Source organism: Schistocerca cancellata, chromosome 1, assembly GCF_023864275.1.
Source record: "Schistocerca cancellata isolate TAMUIC-IGC-003103 chromosome 1, iqSchCanc2.1, whole genome shotgun sequence".
NCBI classification, from domain to species: domain Eukaryota; kingdom Metazoa; phylum Arthropoda; class Insecta; order Orthoptera; family Acrididae; genus Schistocerca; species Schistocerca cancellata.
Genome location: NC_064626.1, coordinates 538,648,338 through 538,672,866, shown reverse-complemented (window position 1 = coordinate 538,672,866; position 24,529 = coordinate 538,648,338). Strand labels below are relative to the sequence as shown.

Here is a 24,529-nt window from a genome sequence, read left to right as displayed (position 1 = left end):
CTCCACAAGCCTCTTTGTCTCTACCTTTCACCCCTATGAATCTGCTTACTGTAGTCAAGCCTAGGTGCCAATCTACCATTTTTCCTGCGCACTCTTCCATCTAACTAGATAAAAATTTTCTTCTTGTCATAATGAGTCTTATCAGTTTTACCATTTCCTTTAGCCACATTGTGAAATTCTTCACCTTGTCCCTTGTTATTTTCCTCTTGCTTTTCTATAATACTGTCTTGAAGCTTATGTCTATTGTATAGCCCTTCAACCTTCTTTTTCTTTTCTTTGCTGATATTGGCTTGCCATCTGAGTGCTTGATATTCATAAAGCTGCTTATTCTTTCTCCGCATGTCTTTTATAATTTTCCTATGGGTGGCATTGATCTTTCTCCTTGTTGTGCATGCTTTCACATTTGTCATTGAGCAACACTTGCTTAACCATTTTACATGTTCTGTCAGTCATATTTTTAGTCATTTGTATTCCTTTTTTCATGTCGCATTTTTCCATTATTTTGTTGTCTCCTCTTGTGAATTCAGTATCTCATGTGTTATCCAAGGATTTCTATTGGGCATTGTTGTTCTGCATATTTGATTCTGTCTCCTCGATTATTTTATCTCCCAGAGCTATCCATTTGTCATCTTTTCTGTTGCCTATTGCTCCTTCTGAAACTCTCTACAACCTCTAGTTCTTCCAACTTATCCATGTTCCATCTCCTTAATTTTGCACTTTTTTGCAATTTATTCAGTTTTACTCTACAGTTCATAAACAAAAAATATATGCTCAAAAGTCTGCATCTGCCCATGAAAGTGTTACGCATTTTAGAATCTGGTTTTGAAGACAGTCTTCCCCGTACATAACCTGGCTGAAATTTAATGTATATTCCATGTATAAAAACTTCCCTTACGATTCTTAAAACCAAGCTTTTGCTATGACTAAATTATGCTTTGTGCACAATTTCACAAGATGGCTTTTCTCATGTTCTCTAATTACTTTTCCTTGCCTTCCATTTCTTGGTGTTGAATTTCAGTTTTCAGTCACTATTAAATTATGTATCCCATAACTACCTGACTCATTTCTCTTATCTTATAGTTTTTCACACTCTGTGTTGTCTGTGGACGTAGTAAGCACATAAACTCGTATTATTGTTGTGTGTGTTAGCTTTACGTGTATTTTTGGCTATGCTAATAAGTTCATTATGCTGGTCATATTAGGTTACTCACATTCCTATTGCTTTTAATCAACATTAGACCCACTCTTGCATTACTTGTATTTGATTTTGTATATATAACCCTGTATTCATCTAATCAGAAGTGTTGTTCTTCCTGCCACTGCACTTCTTTCATTATTGCTGTATCTAACTTCAACTTATGTCCGCCTTTGTAAATGTTCTGAACTACTTGCTTGATACAGGATTCTTAACATTCCATATGCCAGCCTGTAGAACACAAGTTTCCATTTTCCTGATGGCCACACATTCCTAATCTTGACATACACAATATGAAAGACGGGTAGTAGTGAAAATAATGGGAGCACCTCAAAACCTGTTGCTGTAGTCTTTATGCCAATAGTACACTTGCTGTGTGCAAGATGTCGGTAGCAGGTATTTCTTTCACATATCTCAGCAGGCAGAAGCTAAATTTTCATTTCTCATTCTCATGCACTAAATCAGGCCTGTGCAGGAGGCAGCTAGACAAGTACGAGTGCTCATTCTCAGTTGCCACCTGAATAGTGAGCACTTGCGATAAAATGTGGCTGTCAGACTCATTATGTAGTGCTGGGAGGTGCAAACTGTTCAGTCATCACAGGAATGACAGTTTTTTAAGTTGCCATAATTTTAAATTCAAGTATATATACTTCCATGACACAGTGCTTAAAGAAAGGAGAAGTTCCTTTAAAATCAAAAGCCAGTTGTCACGAGCAGATTGGTGAACAGGTGTGCGCTAATGAGTACTGCTTTCTTTTTATTGATGTTTGCAAAACTTAAGTAGTGTGGAATGTTTTACTAATTTAACACAGTTTTGTGTTGTTTGTAGAGGAAAGTCATTGTGAGTGAGATCTCTCGCCATTTAGATCACCTCACCTTTACAGTTCTGTGTGACAAGCCACTTCATGTTACACTATTCGGATCACTTAAGACCCCTTACTTGTTTATGTTGTCTTCTCACTTTGTGTAGTCGTCATACTGGTAAAGTTGCTTATGTTATTGTAATACTACAGCAGTTTTCAATACGCATGCACCAACAGTCATCTTGCTTAGCAAAGAGAGATCATCTTATTTGATTATGGAACGTCTGTCAGATTACATGGATTAACATGTAATTTTGAAATGTTCCATTCGTCTGTGCTTTGGAACAACTTCTGACGTTGAATGAAGTCCCACTTGGCTTCTGTTACAATTGGTGGAGATCAAGGAACACTGCAAAAACAGTTGTAGTTCATTCATTCAGCATGACATAGCATGGTCTCTCTGTCAGCAAAGAGTGACAGTTCTATCCCAATTGACAGATAAAGAGATCCTTTCTTGTGAAGTCATCTTCAGTGTCATGGCATAGTCTGCTTCTCCAAGCTGGTGCACTGCAGTTGCATCATGTTCCTGAGGGTATGTCCGGAACCACTACTGAGACTGAATCTGAATCTGCTCTCATGAGAGAAGTTTACACGACCCCAGTCCTCCTTATGCTTATGTTCTCTGTACTATCTCAAATGGTACCGCTGATGTGCAGATGTCACTGGAACACGTCATACTGATCATTGGACGAAGAGACCACCCCTATGCAGCCACTGTGGAGCATGAGATTGCATGCCTTGTAGTCCCGTTAAATGTGGTTGCAATTGCACCCTCTGTTTGGCGTGAGTCCCTTCCTGCCTGTTGCACAATGTAGCAATAATCTGCTGCTGTAATTGACCATTGTCGACCACCTCCTCTCCTTTGTGAGGGCAGTAGTTCCTGTGGTCCAGAACACTCCCCAAGCACATGAAACAGTGCTGCGAAAAATGCCAAACTCCTGTGCTAAACTCACCACACTACTTCCTCCTTCCGGTTTCCCAATGATTTTCCCCTGTCTGAAGTCTTCACAGAGTTCTCTCTGGGCCATTTTGGAATGAAGAAAAGCGCTGCAGTGCGTCGTAATTGTTTACTGATTGATACACAGTCTTTCTGCATTCCCGCACTTACTACAGTAAAGCTGATCTCATGCCATGTGACATCCAGCTGTCTGTACGTGACTTCAGACACCACCAGGTAGTTAATGTCATGTTACATTATCTCGCTCACTGTTAAGTTTTCAGAGCAGTGTATTACAAAACAGTTTTTACAAATCCGTACCAGATTTTTCCCATTTTATAAAGTGGATGTACAAGTCCCTGGTAAATATCCTAACACCTACTACCACAGTATGGAAGCAGTCGATATTTCTTATAACCCTATTTTACAATAGGCATGCCGTCCTATATAACAGCATATATTTTATGAAAACGTGATTCCTTTGTTTCAGTCACTGCTATGCTTTACAAACTTTAACCTTCCTTAGGGCTGGCATACAAAACTAGACACTCATCTCATTTTTATGTTTCAGATTTGATATATTAACTGTACCACTGTGACTTGTGTGATTTCCTGTAATTAGCAACTTTTGAGTAAGTCTCAAAATTTTAGTATTTCAGCTTTGTGGAAACAACCAGTGACATACCTTTTTCCTCAGGACATTCTGTGCATAGCTCTCTCACCCAGTCGCACTGCATATGATTTGGTTTCATATTTGTATTTCTCAGGAACATAAATAATAGACTAAACAAAATTTCAGTATTATTTTGGCATGCAGAATGCATAATATAATTTTAATAAAATACAAACTTGGCATATGGACAAACAGTGTAATTTCACAGATTTTCGTAATCTGGATGCCATGTAATCATGACTTCCTTATAAAAAAAGCGTTTCAGATATAAATACGTTAATCAAAATATTTTAACATTATTTGCAACCTCATTATCGAGAAGTGAAAACTTCCCCCGGGGAAAATCACGTAAACCTTTTGAACAGATTTAATGTAAAAAAAAATTGTCTTTTAAATAGGAATTAAATTGCAGATCAATCAGTTCCATGTGCACATGCACAGGGCTGCTTTCAACTGAAAAGGCAAATGGCTCATAAACAGTTTGAAAACAGATGTAAGATTGGCAGTGACCTCAAAATCCTTGTAATTTTTTCAAGGTCACAATGAATTCTTCAAACCTTGTGTTTCTTTAACGGTAGTGAGCTTATGGAACATCGTCAGTATTTTTCGTCCAAGTTTTTTCCCTTCCACAATGAAATTTTCTTTTGAAATGCATCCCCATTAAATCATAAACAAGTTTTTCTTAGCTTGCAGTGTCATACTGTGAGCAGTCCACTTCAAATGTGATGTCTGCACTCCATTCCGGATGAAAATGGTTGGAACTGAAATTGTAATAATGAATGCAGTTTCAGAAAAATTATTATTCGTACCACAGATTACATTACATGCTCCATACCTGAAATTTAGTACAAAATGCTTCTTGATGTACAGAACAATGAATACCGCATGTCGAATATTGTAATTTTCTGCTCTTTCATCATCAACTAAATCTTTAAATTCATTCTGCATGATGACCTAATTTTGTTCCATAGCAGATTTGTGGCACTCCTGGATTATGTGACTGCATATCAGATACAGAGTATTCTCATCCTCCTATTCATTCAATATTTTTTAAAGGCTTGTGACGATGGATCGGTAGACTATTTTTTACTAGCTGCCGCAGGACTTGTCAACTTCCTTTATACCGTGAACAAATTTCAGTGATGCTGATTGACACAACCTTTTTCTGAATTGAAGAATATCGTGCCTACTGAAAAATACCACCTGTGAGGCTAACTGAAATTTCGCACTGTGCTGAGTATTTACGGGAGGACTAGGTGAAGTTGGGGGGGAGGGGAGGGGGGTGCTGTGAATCTTAATGATTTCACTGAGCTCACCTGGATCTAATCAGATGTTAAAAAGTCGTCCAACTTAGTCTAAATTTAGACTTATCATCCTTCCCCTCCTTGATGTGGCAACGCAGACGTCCATATTCACACTGGTGGATTTGTATGTAAAAAAGACTATCTATGTAGGTTATGTACATTGTTTCTGGCTATGGAGGTTAAAAAGAAAGGAGATGGCACTACAGACTTAACACCGTACGTTGTTTTGAAACCAGATTGGGCGGGGCCTCTTGCCATTTTAGTAGCCCAAAACGTTAGCAGACTACTGATTACGAATGCTGCTTGTTCATTATTTCTGTCATGCACATGCAACAACTGTTTTAAATACTAACAATTATAGAGCTAACATAAATAGCATAGTGTAAGGAAGGCAGTTTTGAATGTTTTTCTGTTCTTGAATGCGTATTTGCTCTAGTAATGTGACACTTAGTGATATCATGGATAAGTGTCACTGGGGTGAACTATGGGGCTAAGACTGCAGTAGACCCAATGTTTTGGGTTAGTAAAGATGGCGGACATTGGCTTCAGGTTTGTGATGTAATGCCACCTCCCTTCTTTTTTTATCTCCATGTTTCTGGCTTTACAGTAATATTAAACTTCTGTTAGTTTACTACAAACTGACGTTGTCTTAAGTGTAAATTATTAATGTACTTATGTAATTATTTGAGAATTATGGATAGGATAGTGAGAGGAAATAAAATGTAAAGAACAGTTATCAGTAAAACTAAAGGATAGTTTCATTTATTGAAACAGGAAGTAATATGATACATGTTTATAACTTCTTCCCGTGTATGGCATGAAAAAACGTACCCCAACATGTATCATTGGGTACGCCAGTTGACCTGTTGATCCACATACTTCACTTTTTGCTTAATATAGGCACGAGGCATCTATCTACCATTTCAGATCTCCTTTTTCATCTCTTTTATCTCCCATAAACAGTTAAAATCCTGAGACATTCTGTAAAGTTGAAATGTAAATGTTTAGCCAAATCTTACCGTAATCTGACTGTCCGTACTGTAACTAATCATTTCTGTGGAGGTCGATACTAAATTATTTGTGCTTGCTCTTATGAAAACATCTTACATGTCATGTAAATTATTACCAGATGCTACCAAACAACTAAAATCCACTCAGTTAATTAGAAGTTCTTGACTGAAATCTGTCACATAAATGTTCCACTAGTTTAATTGCAGTGTGCATTAACATCGTGTAATATTTCCCAGAGAGTTTGAGTAGCTGCAACTTCTGGCAGCGAGGGTGTGTTGTAGATAACTCAGTATCCTGCTGTATTCTTTAATTTGAATAAATCACTATTACACTCCTTCAGAATTGACAAGGTGGCACACAAACATCTACATTACTTAAATCTGAGCTTTGTTCTAGAATATTTAAACTGACACTTGTGTCAGAGTTTTTTTCTTTGATTTAGTATTACATTCAACCTCATGTACCTTTAATGGACTTGGAATGTAATCTGGCTGTTTAGATACGTGCTTGGGGCGTCCAGGTCACTGTGCGCCGCGTTTTATTTTCTGACCAGCGGGCTGTGACTTACCTGCCGGAAGATCTGCCATCTCTTTTAGGAAATAATCAAATGAATGTGGTTAAAGTGTTAAAGTTCTGTGACTTGTCCAATGTTTTTACCAAGATTTTAGGGAGAGGGTCTTAATGTGTTCACAGGATGACTGGCTCGCCCATATTTTACGTAAATGACCAGCCAGTGACAATTTCATGTGGCATCCTTGACGCTCCTTTTTTGTTTTCCTTACGTTTTATTTTCTTATACAACATTTTGTATCTTTTCCCGCTCTTTTGCATGTATGCTTCCATTTTACTAAATTTGTACACATTTGTTTCTTCTAATGCGTGTCAGGGTGCTGATGATGACCTCGACGTTGAGCGAGCGAGCGCGCGCGCGCGCGCGCGAGCGCGCGCGCGCATGCGCGCGCGCGCGCGCACACACACACACACACACACACACACACACACACTCTCTCTCTCTCTCTCTCTCTCTCTCTCTCTCTCTCTCTCTCTCTCTGTGTGTCTCTCTCTCTCTCTCTCTAGATATGTCAGAATGATGATCAGTTATTAAATTTCTATGGGTGAAACATTAACCCTTAGCTGAAATACACTGGCCGGTGGTAGAGGTTTACAGAGAGACTGTAATGTCGTGTCATCTTGTCGCAGAGTGGTGTCGAAATTTCGTGGGTGGTAGAGAAAAGAATGTTGATGAGGATCATAGTGCTTGAGAATCCTCATCAGTTTGTTTTGTCATTTCCATATATTTTCAAAGGCTTGTGACAGTAAATCACTAGACAGCCTCTTTTGCGCTAACAGCCACTGGACCTGTTGACTTCCTTTATGGGTTCTTGTGGAGGAACTGATTTTTGGACAATGGGTATCCCGTTACGGCTTTTGATTGTGGAAATGGGAATGTCATATGGAAGTATGTGTCATATTGTTCCCGATGGGTTACACAAAATTGTAACACTCCAACACAAGGAGAAGAGCATGGGGACAAGTCTGCAACTTGTGCAACTGTTTGCCAGGAAAGGAAACGGTTTCCTTCACCGCATTGTCATGGCTGATGAAACATGCATCCGCAACACCACCTCTTGTCTAAGTGGTTCTAAATGGAGTGGGGAAAATCCCTCCTCTCAAAAGACATAGAAATTTAAGGTTGTATCATCTACGAGGAAGGCACAAGGCCACAATGATTTGTGACAGTCTGGGTGTCATACTCGTGAAGTTTTTGGAAAGTGGGAAGACAGTGACTGCTGACTGATGGTGCAAGGCCTTGACATGTTTATGTGAAGTGATTTGCAGGAAATGTCCAGGACATCTCACTGAGGGTGTAGTCTTCCTTCATGAAGATGTGTTGTGGCCTCATAAAGCCAAGCAGACAACCACGCTTTTGAAGCAGTTTCTCTGGCACTTCATTGACCACCCTCCCTACAGCCTAGACCTAGCTACAAGCAACTTTCACCTTTCACCTTTTTCCCTACTGGAAGGCGCACCTAGGAGACCGATAATTTGTTTCAGACGAGGTATTGGAACACTGTCAATGTGGCTGATCACATGACGATAGGATTTTTACCACTAAGGTATATTCAAATCCATCCTACGATTCCACAATTGCCTAAACTGGCATGGGGACTGTCAAAAAATAGCTCAGTGCATGTACTATCAGTTTTCTGTGTTTTTTGTACGAAATGAAATGTACAGGTTTCACTGCAGGCTTTATAAACTTAACTTCTGAGTACTCCTCTTATATAAGGTGTTAGGTTCCAGTTGGGGCAAATTTTTACCTATTTCTTTATTTTTCTGATTCCCTTAGTATATATGAGTTGTGATTATAAAAATAACGGGACTGGTTTTGTCACATAGTAGGTATGCAGGTGCCAAAGATAAATGACCAGTAACTGTGAAGTTACTTCTCAGTCTAATGCAACGTTTCTGGCGTCTGTAGACAAATCATTGTGGCCATGACCCTTTTTTTTGCATAAGAGCTATGAGCCATTACTATGTTTTGCTCGAAAAACGGTAAATATAATAATAGAGCAATGAATTGTGAAGTTTTCACATGAAACTTGTAAAAACTGTTACTGAAACCAATCTTCCACTAAAAGACGTGTATGGTGAAGACTGCGCATCAAATATGCGAGTGTTTGAATAGTTCTAGTGTCTCCAGGATGGCTGAGATGGGGAGATGACTCACGCTTGGGACACCCTTAAACATAAAAATCAGAAGAAAATATCGAAAATGTACTTAATCTGATTTGGCCTGACTGTCTGTTGAATGTCTGATTGATTGCTGTAACTGCAGGACACAATGCATAAGGTACATTTTACATAACCAGTTTAACATGAGAAAAGTGTGTGCGAAATTGGTGTTGGTGTTGAAAATTCTCAAGAGCGAACAAAAAGCATCTTCTGAAAAACTTCGTACTGACACTTTGAATACCATTGAAAATTATCCTAATTTCTTGGAGAGAGTGACAACATGGCAAATCTTGGTTTTTCATTTATGATTCAGAAACTAAGTGCCAATCTATGCATTTGAAGAGCTGAACTTATCCGAGAGGACGATAGTCATAGAATGTTGTATCTTCACGGGGTTCCTGAATGCCAGACTATTAATCGATATTATTGCCTTGAGGTTCTTCCTCAACTCCATGAGAAAATAAGGAAAAAAGACCCAAATTGTGGAAGAACAAGTCATAGGTTCCACATCAAGACAGTGCACCTGCTCATGCCGCATTGTCTGCCAAGAGGTTTCTAGCGGAGTATGGCATCCTAGTATTAGACCACCCATCTTATTTGCCTGGCCTAGCACTATGTGACTTTTGTCTATTCCCTAAGGTGAAACCAGCTTTAAAAGGAACAAGATTTCAGTCCGTTGAAGCAGTGAAAGAAAAAGCAGAATGCTTCGTCAAGGAGCTCACAGAGGAAGACTTACAGCACTATTTCCATCAATGGAAAATAGAAAATTAACATACAGAATTATAGGGATAAAGGAGAGGATTGCATTGACGAAGACAATAACTAAATTTGTATGTTCTCGAAATAAAATGGTTTTGCAGCAACAGTTCCGTTATTTTTTAGCCTTGTACATCTAACATTATGTTTTGACGAATTATTTTCTCACTGATTGTGTCTATTCCAGTAAAAGCTTGTTTCTTGATCAGTAACACCCCAAGCATCTATCTGTGTTTTTAATTCACGCTTCTCATCACAGCTGCATATTATTGACATTTCTACATTAGTACAAAATTTTTCTGTATTTTTATGTAGCTTATGTATTTAATCACCTCAAGACTTGAGTAGTGCTTGTAACTCAGCATGATATGCATGGAGCTAATTATTAACATTGAGAAGAGCTTGTAAATTGATAATGTTAATCATCCATATATCTTGTTACAAATGCTATACAGTTAAAACAGTATGTAGTTCACAACTAATTTTCTCCTGTAACTGACTGACTGACACACACACACACACACACACACACACACACACACACACACAAATCCCTTTAGTTTTAACACAGCTCTATAAGAATACTTACTTGGGTCACCACATCCTGAAATTGGCAGGAAACTGGATCATTATATTTGGTGAATTAACATTCCTTTGGCAGTTCAGCAGTTGATGTTGATTCTCCTATTCATCACATAAAATTACCGACCAGATGAGACTAGCAGCTCTTCCTAGTCGCACTGATCGTGTTAAGACTTTGGACTTCATTTCTTTTTCAACATAATTATTGATTGAATGTTTTGTTATTCGTTGATTGACAAATTCTTTGAAGTTTGTTGATTGTTTTGAGACATAATTACTGAACTGCTGTGTCGTCGTATTTCTGCTGTTGCCCTTATTGTTCAGAACAGAGTGATGTTCATCGGAAATTCTTTGGTAAAAAAAAAGTCAATATCTTCTCTAATGGTAATGCACATTTATTCTGTGACCCACATTTAAGACAAAAAATTCTGTTGTCACCCTAGTACTGTGTAACTTAGCAGTTCCAAGTGCTGCATTGTAATTTGAATTTAATACCTTCTTCCGGGTTGTTGAGTTCTTGCAATTGAAATGCAAATTTAATGTTATTTAGCACTGTTGTCAGTATTGTGGTTTGCTGGCTTTATTCATGAATGTCTAAGTTTGTGCAAATTAAGAATGTTGATATTCTCCAACTCTAAACTGCTGCTGCTTGATTAAATATTCAGATATAACAATGTGTATTAAATAAATTGGATTTCTTCTCTGTTGTGGTGGTTCTCATGCTGGAATCTGGATTGTGTTACAGTTGCTACAGACAAAAGAACAATGCATACACAGTTACAATCCAAACATTCAGCATGACAAGCATGATCTCTGCCTGACAGCAACAAATGACAGTTCTCTCCAAATGACGGTTAATGAGATACTTTGTGATGTCATCTTCATTGTCAAAGTGTGCTCTTTATTCAAAAGCGCTAATTGTTTCTCCAGGTTGGCATGCCACAACACACAATAACTACCAAATTGGATGAACCCCACTTGAAGATTAGTGGAATTCATAGAATCCATGGGTACAAGTTCATGTGCATGGTCATTAACCAAAACTTCCAATGAGGGGTGATCGAAAAATTTTCATTTGAGGGGCTTGTTGCAGTGTCTTTGCAATTTAGCATGTCTCTGGTGCAGTAAATAAGCACCGACTTGTAGGCAAGGAATTAGTGTGGCATTCTTGCCTTTCTGATGTATACAGTAAATATGGAAACATGAGCTATAGCTACATTATTACAAAATGTGTCCACACATGACCAACAAGCTGTTATTCTTCTCTTGGCTACTGAAGGACAAACACCTGTAGACATCCATTGGATAATGGAGAATATGTATGGGGCAGTATGTGTGTCAGAAACCACCATTGTGGAGTAGTGTGGCAATTTTTTGTGATTCAACACAGGACACCCTAATATTGCAAAAGTTGTAATGCAGAAGTTAAGCCAACTCAAGTGGGAGACACTTGGGCAACAGCCCTATAGTTGTGATCTCTCCCCATGCAGTTATCATACCTTCAGTTCTGTTATATCCACAGATTAACATCCATGTGCGAACAAAACTTTTTATAGGGTGGAGCAAGGCCACCGCTTAATTTTACAAAAAGATAAAACTTTCTTCAAAAACAAAAAAGCTGCTTCTCCTACCAAAACTTTATAAAGCCAAAGAATATGCCACCTTACTGAATTGAAATATTAGCAACTGAACTGAATTTACGTTCCTTTTGTCGGGTTTTCTCTCGATGCATTCTGGTGGATGCTGAGGAAGTAGATGGGCGCAGAGTCTGGGGTCGATGGCTGGCGTAGCGAAGACGTGGCACCTGGACGTTTCGGCTGTGTCGAAGTATCTTCCGGGCGGCAGTCTGCGGCGGGTCGAAAGATGCCTGTTTCCCTTTCTTCCGGCTATTTAACACGGTGGCTCCAGTCTTCCTCCACTGATTCCGGAGTGATGATTGGCGGCCGGTGGCGATCCCTGACTGGTGGATGGTGATATCATAGTGTGACCATCTGCGCCAGAAAAAGGCTCGCGTGCGTGCGTAGTTTGTGGCTGATTGAATGTTTGGCGGGAACGCCTCTAGCGCCGGCTGGCGGAACGTGCCGGCACTAAGTTGCAGGCGCCACTTAATTCTGCCACGTTGGCCGACCGTTGCGTTTGTGTGGCTGTGCATGCCACAGCATGTTCCTTATATGTCCATGAAGGATTAATGTTTCCTGTCTGACAAGAATGTGCAACAGGCATTGTGGACTCCTTCATGCAGCAGTACATGGTGTTGTAACGAATGGGTATCTTCAACCTGGTGTGTCGGTGGGATGGTTGTCTCCATGCTCTTGGTGAATTTGCTCAATTGGCACACTGACTCTTGACTGTATGGCCTGTGAACATAAACTTTTTCATCACCTCTTATACTATAATAATAAACAATAGTTTCAGCTGTCAAGCTCTTCATTCGTCAGTTAGATAGATGTTGGGTAACACACTGTTTTACCAAAATTACCTATTACCCTGGAAAAGTATCCCAGTTGACCATTATGGATCACTTACTCCAGACTTCCTTAATAATAATTGTTTTAAAACTTGAATTCCGTGAAGCCTGCTGGCCAACTCTTGATGTCACAACTCCAAAACAAATCCACAAAGTTATTTAACACATACGCCTTTGTCAGTCAGAATCAGGAGCAGAATAGAGGTTTCCTTAATGGCCACTTCATACTCCTGCTTGCAGTATTTATGTGAGATGCTGCCTTTTGCCAGGACTAGAAGAAATTTTCCTATAATGGATGTTGGAAACAATAGCCATTGTGGGGAAGATTACTGTCCCTCTAAGCCCACCATGTAGATTCTAGCCACAATCCTTTCAGAAGCGTTAAAGAAAGGCCAGCCCATTTTTTTCAGGGTGCACAAAATCTGCTTTCCCATAGCGGCCAGAAACTGGCTGAAAGTTACCAATAGTAGCTAACTCGGCTAATGAACATTGCTGGCCAGGAAAATATATGAGGGTCATTCAATAATTAGAGAGACAAATTGATCTGGGGAAAAACTGTAGGGAAAGTTTGGTACTTTTATGGCTTTAAATCAGGGTGTATACGACCCAGGACAACCGGGAGATCCCGGAAAAACCCGGGAAGAAAACCGGGAAAAACCCGGGAATTTTTTAGAATTCTGGGAATTTTTCATTGTTTTAGTTTTCAGTTAAATTTTTGTAATTTTGACTGGTAGGAATTGATACTCCAACAAAGGATATTACTATATCCTGCTCCTGCAGAGTAATACTGCAACAATAAAATGTGAACGAGAAAAAAGAAACGAAAATATAAAAAAAAGTTGCAAAGGAAATGTGCCATATACAACAAAACAGTGCTCATACAAGCGTTTCCCAACAGCAAAATGTGTCAAAGGCTTTAGGAAGACTATGCAATGCTTCATAACAACAAATTGCCTCCGATGAGCATGACGTCACAACTGTTTACATTAGATTCGTTTTAGCAGTTACAAGCAGGTTCATGCGCAGTTGAGTGGCCTGTGAGTATTACCTTCTCCCGTTACTGGCTACAGAAATGTGGCTGTTGGCAATGTAAGCAGTCGCAGCAAGCAGCTAGATGCAACCGGGAAAAATTTTACTGCCACACCCAAGCTGCATGCCGGCATGGTAGCTCAGCGTGTTCGGTCAGAGGGTTTAGCTACCCTCTGTAATAAAAAAACTGAGTGAACAGATCAACGAACAGCCTGAGAGAGTGTCATTGGATGTCCGCCACGAACAAATTCAACGAACAATATAGTACAAAACGTGCTTAGAAAAAAAAAGAAAAGGAAAAAAAAAGAGCGCTCCCAGATTCACACATGCACAGCGGACCCTGATCTAGGAGGGAGGGGTGGGGGAGGGGGCTCGCCAAATTCATATTCTTGAGGAGAAAAAAAACTATGTTTCACAAAGTGCCTAGCATCAAGTGCACGCTGGTCTATCGATTACACACATGATTTTGATGCCCATCCCTGTTATTTTTGAACACACTCTGTAAGTTGATTTCTGAATGAATCATAAGGTGTAGCTGTGCGGTCTAGGGCGACTTGTCACGATTCGTGCGGCTCCCCTCGTCGGAGGTTCAAATAGGGGACCAGGCTACACAAGCTGTGCGGAATAAAGCGGAACGAGTGAATGCCAATCGCTGTCTCATTATGTTGTAGTTTTAGTTTGCGAATGATCAGCTTTGTCATAATTACTAGGTTGAAAATGGTTCAAATGGCTCTGAGCACTATGGGACTTAACATCTGAGGTGATCAGTCCCCTAGAACTGAGAACTACTTAAACCTAACTAACCGAAGGACAGCACACACATCCATGCCTGAAGCAGGATTCGAACCTGTGACCGTAGCAGTCACACGGTTCCGGACTGAAGTGCCTAGAACCGCTCGGCCACTGCGGCTGGCGATTATTAGGGAAATCCTTAGATTCAGACTACCAGAGTGGAAATAAACGACTAACAGGAATAACAGGTAATAAAGATTACGTATTATCTTCTCGGTGTATCCAGGAAAATGAAATGTTGTCAGAAAATTTTTGGCCAGATCGCTACACTAGTAAGGGCCAGTTGTACAGTCCCCGTCTAGCAGCCACTTAAGTTCTATTGTGGAAGTAGCGCTGAAAATGCTTTGTATGAACATAACAGTGCCTAACCGGAGAGTAATTAGGGATAACTAAACCAGTGATTCTGGCAGGGTTAGTCAAGTTAACCGGCGAATAAGTTTTGACAAAGGCAGGAATAGTTCCAGAATTAGTCATGACAAGATTGTTTGTTAGAACGAGGAAGGAGAAGAAACGGGGACATCACACAAATTAGGAAAGAAAATGACGATTCCAAATTTATATAAAAATCCCGTACTACTGCTTTTCGATCTCGTGCTCTAGAAACTGGAGCATATGAATGAAATGTGTAACTATTTTCTAACAAAGCTTTTTGGTTGTAGTAGGCCTAATAGGCATTTGATGTTGGTCTTCGTGAATTATGTTCTGTCATTGTTATAATTGTTATAAAAATGACCATTTGTGCCAAAACAGTCTTGTTTATTTGGTGTGTGTTACAAAGTCTGCAGTGTTAGAAAGGCCTATTTTGTTTTATCTAACAGTCAGTGACAAAATAGACGTAATCAGATCGAGAAACGACACCAGTCTTGGGTACTATTTGTATTAACAGCTTACGCAGTATTAGACAACGATATTATTTCGATTTTTCATGTAGCGAAATGTTTGACGAACTTTGATGAGGTAATAGATCCTTTCGCAGAAAGGAAAGCACGTCATGAAAGCTGTAGCAATATTAGAGAAAAATCAATTCTAGGAGCTAAGAATTGAAGAAATGTGTACTTTCTTTATTGCTTGTCTCTTGCCTTTACTGGTTTTATGTATCCTATATTTAATTTTATGTCACCAAAACAGAAAGTTATTAGCTAACATGCAATAAAGAGTGCAAATTTTCTGAAGAGTTCTTGTTCTCCCGATTACAAGTAATCCCATCCAGTATTAATTGTGAGATTTCTTTTTTAAAGAAAGAAGGGCAGGATGTCAAATCAGGCAACTGGGAGCAGCAGAGGCACCATAGGACAGTTTAATTTCCACTGGCCTGAATATAGTTTGATGGCATCCAATACAAAATATACACGTTCCAGTTCCACAGAGCGAAATGCAGTGACGTACAATAGAAGAATGTGTGTGTGAAGTGGGGTGGCACTGCACTCTGGCACACTTAAGACCAAATAACATGTCTTACATTTCCTCGAACATATATGTTTTATGTATAAGACTCTTCAGAAAGATGTACACTACAAAATGAACATATTTTTGAAAAATCGATTTTTTAAAATTTTTGGCGTCGTATCTCAAATGTTCGAGGGCATGGGGCGCCACTGTGTAAGTATTGCCCCGGTTTGGAAATATCATAGATCCGAGGCTGATGCGCAGAGCAATCTGAGTTATAGTGGGGAGGTGTGTAATCTCCACGTTACCTGTGTTTACATTTAGTGATTTTGCTGTTTCCTCTTTGTTTACTGCTCTAACGTCATATGAAAACAAAATGGATTTCTGTGGCTGGTAGCTATCAAGTGAACTAAAATACATTCACATAATTAAAGAAGGCTAATATACGTTATTAGTTTCAGATTTTATTTTATTTCCACTTATCTGACACCCATGCATTAATCGCCTTGTAGAATGACGTTAATTTTGTCAGTTTGGTAAAGAAATTTGGTTTTTATTAATCATTTACGCTGAGGCAGTCAATGTGTTTGAAACAAAGTGTTTAGTTCCACAGCATCGACTAATTTCAACTGCTCGCTGCATTTCAAGTTCACGTTTTCATCTTCTAGCACGTACGGCATTATGCCATAATAAAGAATCAAAAATGAGTTAATAAAGTACTGGTACTCCAAGAAAATTTACATCCCAAAACCCACACTGAAAAGCTTAATACCAGGTCGAGGCCTACTTCATTGAGACTCTGGACATACGAATGTGCGCTTTAAATGTGCCAATTTAGTATGGTTCACGAAATTCTGATGCTCTTATAGTATCCTCTGATGTCTTTTACACGTACGAACATACGGGCTTCCTGCGTCATAGCAGCTGTGATGCCTGTTATCTGGCACTCTCTGACAACTGCTGAAATGAACCTATTTCTAACAGGTTGCGGGAAAATATTGCGAATGGTGGTTTGAAAAGCACTGCTTTCAAAGTAAATTTCCTTTGACGCAAGTTGAACTACGTGCGAGAATGTACGATGAATTTCTTAAATCACAGAGCATTTGATGACGAGCCATTTAGAAGTATTTCGAGCCCAGAAGATCAGGCATTCATATCGTTATTATGAGCAACTTGATGTAGTGCTACAGGAAGCTCTCTCTCCTCTGCGGTAGCTAATTTATTTGCGAATTTCGAGGACAAGTCACTGGACTCGACTAAAAAATTTTACTGGCTCATTTGCAATATATCTTAAAGTGTAACACATGCAAAAAATATCAATATTATATGTGAAAGCTTTGCTTTTCTTGTAACAACACTATGTATATTAATTTAAAACATTAACTTTTCCTGTTTGTGTATCCATGCTACTTAACAGTGATGTTGCTATTAGCTGACTACATCACATATCCTGTGGTCGGAATACTTGCTGTCATCGGCATGAGCTATGACTGGCTTACAAAAGCGCACCGCAATTTAAATTACAATGGTTCGGAAAGTAACATTCGGTGTTTGGTGGAATTCGAATTTATACTTTCGTAATATGAAAATATGCAGCTTACATGCTGCTGCACATCGAAAATCTTTCCAAAAGGAGTTTTCTTCCCTGAGTTTCATTTTCTAAAGTACTGGGAAATTTTACGCCCGTGTATAAAAACATAACCATTCAAAGGATTGATAAGTTTTACAGTACTTAATAACACGGAAAAAGTGTGTTTTCATCCGGGAGAAAGTGTATTTTTAACCGGGAAAACCGGGAAAGATACAGCAATTTTTTTTTCCTTGCCCGTGTATACACCCTGTAAATTGGCATTACTGGGATGAGCCCTGGTCAGCTGATGTATCAAGATTGTTTTCGTTTATAACCTCAAAAATATGTTTCAAGATGACGAGTCTGCTTGAAATGTTCACATTAGTTAAACAATGTTCGGTTATTTGTTTTTTACTTGCTGAAGGTGAGAAACCAGTGAAAATATACTGTAGAATGTCTAAAATCTATGGTGAAGGTTGTATGAATTGTGCAAATTTTTACAAGTGGGTAGAACAGTTCAAAAATGGTCGTGACTCGGTGACTGATGAACATCCTTCTGGTCGACCAGTAGCAGTTTCAACTCCCTCATGTGAAAGTCGAATTGATGACATTATTCCTGCCAACCGCTGTGTGGCTGTGGAAGTGATAGTTGATAACATTCAAGTTAGTAATGGTACCATTCATAATATTATTTGTAACGAGCTTAAGTACCGCAAAACGTGCAAGATGGGTCCCAAAGGAGTTGACGCAGCTACACAAGGAAACAAGATTGAGGGTGCGCACAGTGCTAAAGGAACGTTATGAAAGATAAGGTGAGCAGTTCCTCAACAAAATTTTAACTTGTGGTGAAACTTGGCTTTACTATTCTGAACCAGAATCAAACAGATAAAGCATGGAGTGAAAGCACACCAACTCACCTGTCAAGAAAAAATTCAGAACCCAAGCATCAACAGGAAAAGTCACGTTGACGGTGTTTTGGGATGCTGAAGGTCTAGTGTGTTTTAAAAAAAAAAGCTCGAAGAGCAGCGTACAATGCACAGTCAATACTACTCGGATTTGCTTTTAAACAAGGTGAAGCCAACTTTGAGAGAGAGAGAGAGAGAGAGAGAGACAACGTGGATGTCATAGGAGAGGTGTGATTCTCCAGCAGGACAATGCACATCCTTATATTGCTCAACTAACCTGTGAAACCATCAACAAAATTGGCTGGGAAGTACTGCCTCACCCTCCTACAGTCCTGATTTAGCATCTAGTGATTTCCATTTGTTTGGTGCACTGAAGGTGGCATTACATGGGAAGAGGTTCCATGGCAATGAGGACGTGAAACAATTTGTGGGAAATTGTTTCTAACAACAAGATAGTTCTTTGCAGTTGGAATAAAAAAGCTTGTAGCCCATTGGAACAAATGCATAAATTATCAAATTATTGAATGACCGTTGTATGTTATGTGGAGTGTTAACAAATCTTCTTCACGCAATAACAAATTAGTTGCAACAAATGTGCACAGTTTATCTTCTTGTGCCTATTCTGTATAATACGAGGTGCTATCCAAAATTTTTGGGACTGGTGCTGCCATCTGTGGAAAACCTTTCCTTTGGACTAATGGTCACCATCACCCTGAAGTAGTTCCCATCCGCACGTACACACTGGTCCCAGCACTTCTGCCACTGGTCAAACGTTTTCTGGAAGTCCTGTTCTTTGAGGGTGTTCATCACCGCCAGCGATGCTTCTTGAATCCTCTCTCGGGTGTCTAACCGACTGCTTTTCAACTTGAGTTTAAGTTTTGGGAATAGCACGAAGTCACAAGGTAAGGACGTGTGTCAGTGTGCATTGTTGTGATGCGGCAGCCAGTTCCCTTGACGCCAAAGTTCAGGCCGTTGTCGCTGCACGTTTTCATGGAGTTGTTGCAAAACGTCACAGTAGTACGCGGAATTCACTGTTTGGTAGGGTGGGACGAATTCTTTGTGCACAATTCCCTTGGTGTCAAAGAAAACGATGATCATTCTCTTCACTTTGCTCTTCACCTGTCTCGCTTTTTTGGGCCTTGGAGAGCCCGGGCTGTTCCACTGGGACGATTGTTGCTTTGTCTCTGAGTCATAACCATAAATCCAGCTCTCGTCGCTGGTGATAACCCGTGACAAGAAGGTTGGAGCGTCAGATGCGGTCTGACGAAGGTCCGTGCACACTACAACACGCTGTGCCTTCTGATTGGCAGTCAAGATCCTTGGCACAAATGTTGCAGCGACACGATGCGTGCCCAATTCAACAGTCAACATTCGTCGACATGTCCCATAACCAATACCCACTACATCCGTAAGCTCTTGAATGGTTAGTCGTCGATCCGCATGAACCAATTGTTGAAGTTTGGCAACAATCTGTGGCATTGTGCGGCTAACGGGCCTTCCAGTGTGAGCATCATCTTCGACGTATGTATGGCCGGCCCTGAACCGAGCATGCCACTCAAACACACGTGTACGGCTCATGCTCTGTCCCCCAAACACTTGGATCATTGCAAGGGTCTACGTAGCACTGTTCCCGAGATTCGCACAGAATTTGATACACGCGCGCGCACCTGGTGTCTGTTTTTTTACAAATGCCTTGTTGGCTGAAAGCTTATTTTATGACTCTTTTTGTTGTGCCTATCTGTGACTTAGCATCTCCGCTATATGGTGAGTAGCAACTATCCTTTTCTAATATTGTTGCATTCCTTCCTGGACTTTCCATTGTTTAATAATGTAGAAAAGGAGAAATAATTCTCAATTTTATTTTTTTATCTGCTCAGTAAGAGTGTACATGTCAATAACGTGTCAGCCGGCTTTCGTTGGTTATGACAGCAGCTATTGAAACTGGCTTTTGGTTTGCAGGTAACAGGTGAACTGTCAAACAGTGGTCAACCAATGCGACGTTTTACTCAAACTTTTGTTCTAGCGGCACAGGCACCAAGGCAGTATTATGTTCACAATGACATATTTCGCTATCAGGTTGGTATTTATGTATTAAAGCAGTTGGCCTTTTGTTGGGTTTGCTAGTTAATTACAGTATTCAGTTGTTTGAATATTTGTTGCTCACCATACTGTTGTTAACGCAGTAATGTTTTCTATTAACTTTACACACTTAAAGAATTTAAAAAAAAATTGGTATGTTGGCAGAAATCATCATTCATTCAATACTACATATATTGATTGAGAATTGGGGGGTTAGATCCTGATGCAAAGTGCATTGCAGTGAAGTGCGGTGGAAGGACTATCAAGCAAAGCATAAGAAGGGCGAGAATGCAGTTCTCTTACTGGGAAGAATGAGGCATTGTAAAATAACAGATGTAAGATCACTTTGGCAACCGAGATGAGTATTTGATGCTGCTGTTTTAAAGAAAACAGCACTGCTTTGTAGTTGATGGATCTAATTGAAATGAAGATACACAAGAGACAATTGCTAAAATCGCAATGCAGTGGGTTTTACTAATCTAAATATCTTTCTTACATTGGTTTTCTTTACATTAGCTTTATGAATCTGATTTTCTGTTCTATAGCAACATCACATTGTCCTGGCAGCATTTGTTGTTTTAGGGAATCATACTTTTGCAATGGTTTAGACATAACCGAATCTTGCAAGAGTTATTGCAGAATTTTATATTTTCCATGAAGTTCAATAAAAAATAGCTTAGTACTTTATTTTTAATCTTAAATTTTGTAACACATTAGCTACCAAGCTAAGCAATTAGTAATTTATGACTGTCTCTAGGATAAAGCAAAATATGTTGACATAGGCTTTTTAAACTTGCATCGCTGCTGGTGGGCAGCCGAGTACCAACAGACACTGGTAGGCAGGGAGGGGTGTGCAAAGAGCTGATGCATGGACGGCAAGCCTGCTGGGCTGTAGTGCATGTGACAGTTTCCTGCCAGCTGAACACATGCAGGCAGGGTTGGAAAAAGTGACCTGAGGGGCGTGAGGCAGTATACACATCATATGGGACGATGTTAGAACAACCTACATTATTCATTTTTGGGAAGGAACTCTGTTTAATACTACAGTAATTTGAGTTCATTTTTATGTTGAATGTTTTTCAGTGGTTTGGATAATTGTCATTGTTTCTCTTGAATGTTTCTGTATGGTTTGGCTCATTGTTACATAATACAATATAATCGATACTTCATAGACTCGTTTGGAGGAATTTAATGCGGCACTCTCAGGCTATCTATCCTGACATGTGATGGTAGGGTCTGTTGGATTAGGTCCAACCATGACCAGTTTTGTATATACAGTACTAAATACTGCTGAAATCAATATTTCTGTCTGAAACAGTCATTAAGTAAAGGAATAAACAGAAACACAGGAACAAAAAATTTTGTCTTAGGTAGCAGTTAAGAGGGCAGCTAATAATCAGGTACACTGACAAGAACAATTAAAAATAAGTCAGAGAATGAATTAACTGTATACTGCAAAAAAATTAATGTTGCTATTTATTTACAACATTTTTAAAGAAATGTGTGTGTTTTGTGATGCCAGGTTTCTGATGTTATATATTGTTAATTATTTTCTCTGTTAAGGACATGATACTAAGTGATGAAGAAGTCGAACAGGATTCAGGTAGATCAGAAGCTGAAGATGATGCTGAATCAGAACTTCATCCCGCCCCAGAAGTGATACAGCCGGTATGATTTTGTAGACATTTGTGATTAAAACATATTTAATTATAATAAAATTATTAAATAAGTCATTGCTGATAGTCTCTCTCTCTCTCTCTCTCTCTCTCTCTCTCTCTCTCTCTCTCTGTGCGTGTGTTATTGATAGAATATCTGCTTAACACAACCAGGATTTAGAACAGGTGTAAATTTTTCATGCCAGATGTCTAGTTGATTCTCTCACTTCGTACCATTAAAATACCACCAAAGATTTAGGCACTAAATGTTAATCCTTCTTGGTTTGACTGTTTTCAAAATAATAAAAAAATTAACTGGAAATACGAAATTAAGACATTCCAACAAGCCTTACTAAGCAAACAAAAACTGTAGTACAGCAATTTGTGCTTTCTAATATGGCAGTGGTGGCAACTATCAGCATACAGGTGCTACTGAAGGTTGTTGCACTTTATTTGGGCAGAAGTTTTATTGGAGTTACTGGAAGAGGTATGGATAATGTCCAGAAAGGTTGCATGTGGAGCTCAGGATCAGGTTGAAATGGTGACAAATGTTGATGCTATGGTGGAATGAGGATAATGTGTCTTGCCAAGGCTGCAAGAGTAATTTTTGGATAAGGTCAGGAAAATATTTTATGGCCAAATTTGGTGTTTTTTTTCCGCAAAGTTAAGTGTTGTCATTGTTGTGTGTCTTTTTGACACATTCGGCCATTTTTGGCCCCCCCCCCCCCTCCGCCCCCATTTGGTGCTGTCCCCTCCCTTCCCCCCTCTCTCTTTTGCCATATTTAGTTTGTTTTTGTGTGTGTGTGTGTGTGTGTGTGTGTGTGTCCGTCCACCACAGTTTTCCTGTTTCAGTGTAAATGTGTGTACATCGTGGAACAATTAGGAAATCCAGGTAAAATGCGGGAAATTTTTAAGATTTTGGGAATTTTTCATTGTTTGAGTTGTCAGTTAAATTTCTGTAATTTTGATTGGTAAGAACTGATACTGTAATGAAGAATTTCAGTTCAGCCCACTAGTATAGAATAATACTGCAGCAATAAAAGATAAATGAGAGAATAACAGCAAAATAAAACTTACGTTGCAAAGGGCATAATACGTATCACTTCACTTCATAGTCTCGAATCTTATTGAATTCAGCACATATTAAAATTCAGGAGTAAGTAAGAAACAAGTTTTTTTGTTTCTCCAAAATAATTCCTGCCCCGAAGATGACATTGTGAACACCATTTTGAAGATGCAAATTTTGGAAAATTTTTTAAAATGCTGTGTTTCTGTAACTTCTAGATACTTTTTTGTTTGAAAGGTAATTAATTGCTTTATGGTTACAATGGTATCCTCCGTTTGGACATATCTGTCAAAGGTCTATTGAATTTTTTTATAATTTACTGTCCCCCCCACCCGAAAATGCCAATCCAGAAAAGTTACAGATTTTTTCTATTGATTAGTACCACTTAGTACTATATTCTGTGTAAAGGAGAGCTTTTAAGTTGGACAGGTTTTATTTTAAAAATGATTTTTTTTAACTTCCAAGGATAATTATGTCTTCACTGAAGTTGTTTCTTACTGATTTCTTTCTCCCAATGTTTATTTGTATTGTCTTTGTTTGCAGTTACTTCTTATCACTTTCTTTGTTGCAGCCATTTCTTATCACTTTCTTTGTTGTGGCTGTTTCTTACCACATTCTTTGTTGTGGCTGTTTCTTTTGACTTTCATTGTTGCAGATATTTCTTACACATTGTTGTAATTTCGTGCCAGTTCTTTGTCATGGTTCTTCATTGCAAGTGTCTGTATTGTAGTTGTGCAGTGCTAATTTGTTTACTGAAGAGGCTTCTAAGAAATCCAAGACCATCCAGTGAGTTCTGTGTTTTTGTGAGGAATTTGCCACTTGACACAGTTGCATTGTGTTTTGTGAAAAGGATTGTATGAAATGTCTTCTGATTGGGGCCACAGGAGAGTGAAGTGTGCTGACTATTTGCGTATCCATAAGAGTGATATACAAGACAAACAAGAAAACAGTTTTTTTTTTCAGGTTGGGAATAAGTGTTCTCAGTCGAAGACTGTTTCAAAGTGAAGATGTTTCCAGGTAGTACTTTTTGTGTTCTAAATGTTTTGACAGAATAACAACAATGATAGTATCTGAAAAAGGTGAAGCCCCCCATGGTGCAGATGATGCAGATTTTGCATCAATAGAGGAATTAAATACCCTGAAACAGTCAACTACAGAGGCAGGTGTTACTCCTGTTAAGAACCCATGGTCAGTGAAGTTGAGTCATAAGCTCTATGCATCAAGAAAATGCAGAGAAATTACTAAAGCTATGGATGAATACACTACAGCAAAACTGACCACGCCCTTCATAATAGAAATTCCATCTTCAGAAGAAAATGAACCAAAGCACTCTTGCACCTCTTGCTAGGATTTTTTCACAAATATCAATACAGCTGTTGAATGTTTTGCATCCTACAGTGTAAAGGTGCAAGTTGTAAGTATTATTCCAGAGACATTTTCAAAGAAAAAAAAAAAAAATTGAACCGTGTTCCATAGTATCGTAGTACGTGGTATACAGATCAAGAAATGTGGGGTCTGTGAAA

General features: G+C 39.1%; 1 protein-coding gene across 2 annotated transcripts in view; it reads left to right on the top strand.

Moving 5' to 3' along the window:
* Positions 1 to 24,529, top strand: part of LOC126179795 (ras GTPase-activating protein-binding protein 2) — a 161,207-nt gene that overhangs the window by 53,756 nt on the left and 82,922 nt on the right. For both annotated transcript variants that reach the window (XM_049924641.1, XM_049924640.1), the window contains exons 4-5: positions 20,166 to 20,282; positions 21,849 to 21,953. In XM_049924641.1, coding sequence (XP_049780598.1) covers positions 20,166 to 20,282; positions 21,849 to 21,953 — 222 coding nt within the window. The remainder of the gene's footprint in view (positions 1 to 20,165; positions 20,283 to 21,848; positions 21,954 to 24,529) is intronic.